Below are 5,031 nucleotides of genomic sequence, written 5' to 3'. Positions count from 1 at the left end.
CTTCCGAGAAATTCCTGAAACAAACCGTAACCGCCCCCAATTCAGATCAGTAGATCAGTAGAATCGAAATGGCCTAACTCAAAAATTAGTATTTTATCGGTTTGAGGAAGGAATGCGAGTGAAATGAAGAGAGGGAGAGACCTGAGAATATTTGGTGGCGTAGATCTTGAGGAGGAGGACCAGAATGCTGAGAAGATGGGTCATATCACCGGCGAGCCTGAAGATATTCATCTTGACGCACTCTCAATACTCCAATGCCCTAGAGAGAGAGATAGAGAGAAACGCAGCACAAACACAAAGCAATGAAAAAATGAACGAGCGGAAGAAAGATCCCGTGTGCCAACAACGCTGCGCTACAATTGTAAATACTCAAAATTGTAGGTCCTTTTTCTAAATTCTTTTATATTACATTTACCCCCAATTTATTTTTGGATTTAGCTCACAAAAGTATGTGTTAAGAACTTAAGATTATAAATTTTTCTTTCATGACTGTTAAAGCCTAAAGGTTATAAATTGAAAATATTTTTATAAAAATAATTATATTATCTAATTTAATTGATAAATAAAATTATACTTAATATTTATTGAGGGGTAAAAATGTCTTAGAGAAATAATGTAATTCATCAACAAGTCATTCCAAACAATAAAATTCAGTTCTATCTCATTAAATGAGTTAGTTGTTCTAAACTATGGAATTGAATTCCATTTCTTTATGAATTCATTTCTTGATGGAATTAAATTCTAATTCCATCATTTAAAGGTGTCCAAACAGGCTGTTAGAGGCTTTTGCTTTAAATTTTGAGAGATATGAAGTAAAACTTTTATAAAAATTCTGTTGTATTTTTTACTAATCGGCCTAAACCCCGCAAGTTGAGGCTAGTTTCTCTTTTTGATAATGTATACATATAACTTGTTTAACTATTAGCCACTACCTTGTATATTGGAGCTCTATGCAAGGTTGTGTATATTATCATGTTCTGTTCATGTTGTGCCTATACGTTTTAGTTATCGTATGTGAACGCTTCGCGATTTGTTTCTTCTGTTTAACTATCTTTGAACTCCAGTTCCTTAGATCGGACTTCTAGTATTATTACTTCTTTCTATATATATTATTGTATGAGTTCTAGAATTATCGTGGCACTTTTGTTATCCTTCGCTTTACGGCTAGAGATAAGGCTCAAGGTGATAAGATGTTAAATGCTTGGTAAAGAAGTGAGTATGAAGAGTGATTGATGAATATGAACAAATGAAAAATTAATTAATAATATTGAACGATAAATCATCTGATACAGAAAATGCAATAATATATTTTTTTTATTTTAAAATAGAATGACATAAACGAAATCTCTACTGGTTTTCAACCTCAAAGAGGCACCAGATTTTTTTTTTATTGTGTGGTTAAAATTACAAAATGTAATTTTTCTAGTAATTTTTATAAATTACAAAAAAGTTTATACCTTAGTTAATTAGCTAGTTATATTATCATAACTTAGATTAAATTAAGAGTTAACATTAACTGCGATAAATCGTCCTATTTTATCAAGTAATTGTTTGACATATCACGAAGAGTAATTTATTCTTTATTTTGAAAAAAAAAATAAAATTCACCATATATTTTTTTAGTCAATAAATTGAATCCTATCACTATACAAAATAGTGAATATTAATTTGCTTCTTAAATATTAAAGTGTAAAGGGCAATTTCTCCTTAACGAAATATGCACCTAATATCTAGCATGATTCAGTGGCATTATACCTCAAGTTGCATCGTGCTTTTCTAAGATGAAATCATAAAACGACACGTGTCAATACTCAAAGTCACAGTCGTTGATTGTCTCTGTAGCGAGGAACCGCCAAGGCCAAATGAATATGGACGCAAAACCAACCAAATTCGTCATTTCTCTTTGTTCTTGTCATCCCCTCTCTCTCTGCCTCTCTTTTCTACTAGTAAACCTTCCTTTTTCTTGTTTGTTGAAACTTGAAAGCGTGTTTGGCTCTTGTAAAGCTCAACCCGGAAAAAAAGAAAAAAGTAGAACGAAAGCATCCAACATGTGCTTCACAAGGTTCCTTTTGGGGATGGACCTTATGTTAGAGCCAAGCATGCTCAGGTAATAATAGTACTACACAATGATTTTCACTTTTTTATTTTCTTGTTACTACTTAGTTTTGTGTTGTTGAGTTATTCAGCTGTACGTTGCACTATTTTTATGATGATGAGAGGTATTTTATTTATGATGCCACTTCATTACTGTTTGATTCAATAAGAATAAATTCTATAGAATTAGTGAAGCCAGTTCATGAACACTAAAATAACAGCTTCCACTGGCCATGAGTCACCAAAAATTGGATTAAAGACTGGCTTCACAATCTTACTCGTATAGTTTAAAAAGATAGAGTATTCTACCTATTAATTAATATAGGTGGTAAATGAAACATTTTTACAAGCGAAGTCATTGCGATTGAATTTATGTACAACTGACCTTTTATTTTTTTTTCCTTTTTTAAAATTATTTTGAATAAGAAAGAAAAAGAAAATAAGATAATGATTCATAGCTTAATTAAACTGCTGCATATCTTAAGCTGGTGATGCATCTCAAGTATAATCCGAATGTGGTTTTTCTTCTCCTCTCTTTTTCGTTTTCTTATCTAATGCGTCGTCCATGGTTTTAATTCAGAATTTTTGCTTGAGTTTGCTATTGATTTGACCCAACAAGAGAAGCTACACTAGCGTGACTGAAGTCTCGGATTAATAAAAGTTCCAATTTACTAAAATATACTAATCTGAATTATACATCGTATATCCAGCTGGTAGATAAGGACCCTGAAGCTGCAATTGTATTATTTTGGAAAGCAATAAATTCAGGGGATAAAGTGGACAGTGCTTTGAAAGATATGGCGGTGGTGATGAAACAGTTAGACAGATCCGAAGAAGCAATTGAAGCCATTTGCTCATTTAGAAGCCTCTGCCCCAAACAATCTCAAGAATCTCTTGATAATGTACTAATAGATCTGTACAAGGTACATCCGAATTTCTCCGAACATCTTTCCGAATTAGCTAATGAATAATCAACAAGAGTTTAATTATCATGCACTGTTACATTACATTTATTGTTTTCGACATCTATTTATGTGATCAATATAAAAAATAATTATTATAAAATAGTGTATTAAAATTAAATTCTAATAAATGATATGAATTATGAATGGCCGGATGAGAGATTAAAAAATTATTTATTCAATAAATCGTTTAATATTTTTAATGCATAAAAACTTTAAAAACTTTAGAGTAATATTATGTTACTAACAAAATTTATTTTTTTTATCAACACTTGACAACAAAGATGTTTTTATACTAAATTTTAAATGCTAAATCCCAGATCCAAATTTTAATAGTATAAAAAAATAAAGCATTAGTTCAAAATATTGATTAATATTTATAAAAAGTATTGACCTCTAATATTTCTGTTTCTGTAAATCTTTTAAACAGTTTGTTGAATGTCCTGTTAATTAGCATTCAGTTAATGGTCATTACTTATTACTGAGTCTTTAAATTGTCTCTATATTAATTTAATTTTTGTTTTCCTGATGGTAGAAATGTGGAAAACTAGATGAGCAAATAGAATTGCTGAAGCAAAAGCTGAAGTTGATCTACCAAGGCGAGGCCTTCAATGGAAAACTCACAAAGACAGCACGTTCTCATGGCAAGAAGTTCCAAGTTTCAATTAAGCAGGAAACTTCAAGACTACTGGTAACTTAATCTTATTTAACTTAAGCATCCTTTTGAAAGAAAAGAATTATTTGCAAATTGCAACATTCATGGTTCATAGTTTGGTGCAACACAAAATTTTGCACTTAATCACAAATGACGTTGTAAACCTTAAGAAAACTTCATTATAAATATAGAAATTATATTTGTACTACTCTTTGGTATATCACTAAGTATATATCTTTGGATTTTATTTAGAAAAAAAATAAATAGGTCATTGAGAATTTGAAAATACATTTAAGTCCTTGACCTTTTCAAAATCTGGACTTATCGATCCCTTACGTTCATTTGGGTCTCTCAATTCAATAGAAAAATCTGACTTGATTGATACGAATGCACCCGTGAGAGAATTTTTAAAATTGGACAAATTAAACTCAAGGATCGATATGTTCAGATTTTAAAGAAGTCCGAGACTTAAATGTATTTTTAAATTTTCAGAGACTTAAATGTCCGTAAACCAAAAAATCAGAGATCGATTTGTCTTTTTTTTCTTTTTTTAATTTAAATTATTTAAATATAATATTTACAGAAATGTATAATCATTCCAAGTATAGAGTCATCAAAATCATAAAAAAACACAATTATACTCTGTATCTAGGATACATACAGTTTAAAATTTTGTGCATAAACCCGATGTATTGTACTTGAGGGAGCCATATTTGGGATATATGCAGTTTATAATAGATATTTTTTTCTTTCAACTAATATTTATTTATCTTTTATTCTTATATTAATAAAATAAAATATAATATATATGATTTAAAAATAAAATTATTTAATTTTTATACGCTATAAATTACATATTTTTATAAATATTTTATTTAAATAATTTAAAATAAAAAAACCCCATATCTTCTTATTATGTAAGAAATATATTTTTTATTTTCTATAAATTACTTTAATACAAAAAACAAAAAACATACAGCTTAAGATGGTGCAGAAAATATTTTTCTATAATATATTTTGCACTGCTACTATATAGGTTTATGATTTACGCACGACTGCATGTGTGATTTGATTTAAGTAATTTAAACTTTAAATTCAGTCCATTGCAAAGTACTATTGGGTTTGGTATGGGTGCAAAAGAATTTAAATTTAGGGTATGTTTGGTTTAGTATTGGAGAGGAGAGGAGCTGGTTTGAGTTTTTTAAAAGGGTTTTTTTTTTAATGTTTGGTAACTTTTTTTTAATATTTGAAAAAAAATTATTTGTTTTTTATTAATTTTATTTTTTATTTTTTTCTATAAAAAGAATACAAGTAACCATC

At 29.0% G+C, this 5,031-nt stretch overlaps 1 protein-coding gene across 1 annotated transcript in view; it reads left to right on the top strand.

Annotated features, from left to right (window-relative positions):
- The window catches only part of LOC107637821 (protein SULFUR DEFICIENCY-INDUCED 1), a gene marked incomplete at its 5' end in the record, with an annotated part of 3,769 nt that continues 785 nt past the window's right edge, over nucleotides 2,048-5,031 (top strand). Inside the window, 3 exon segments of the mRNA XM_016341116.2 lie at nucleotides 2,048-2,107; nucleotides 2,805-3,017; nucleotides 3,592-3,747. Coding sequence (XP_016196602.1) covers nucleotides 2,048-2,107; nucleotides 2,805-3,017; nucleotides 3,592-3,747 — 429 coding nt within the window.

This window comes from Arachis ipaensis, chromosome B04, assembly GCF_000816755.2.
Source record: "Arachis ipaensis cultivar K30076 chromosome B04, Araip1.1, whole genome shotgun sequence".
Classification (NCBI taxonomy): Eukaryota; Viridiplantae; Streptophyta; class Magnoliopsida; order Fabales; family Fabaceae; genus Arachis; species Arachis ipaensis.
The sequence above is the reverse complement of the archived record's forward strand: the minus strand, read 5'-3'. Positions and strand labels throughout refer to the sequence as shown.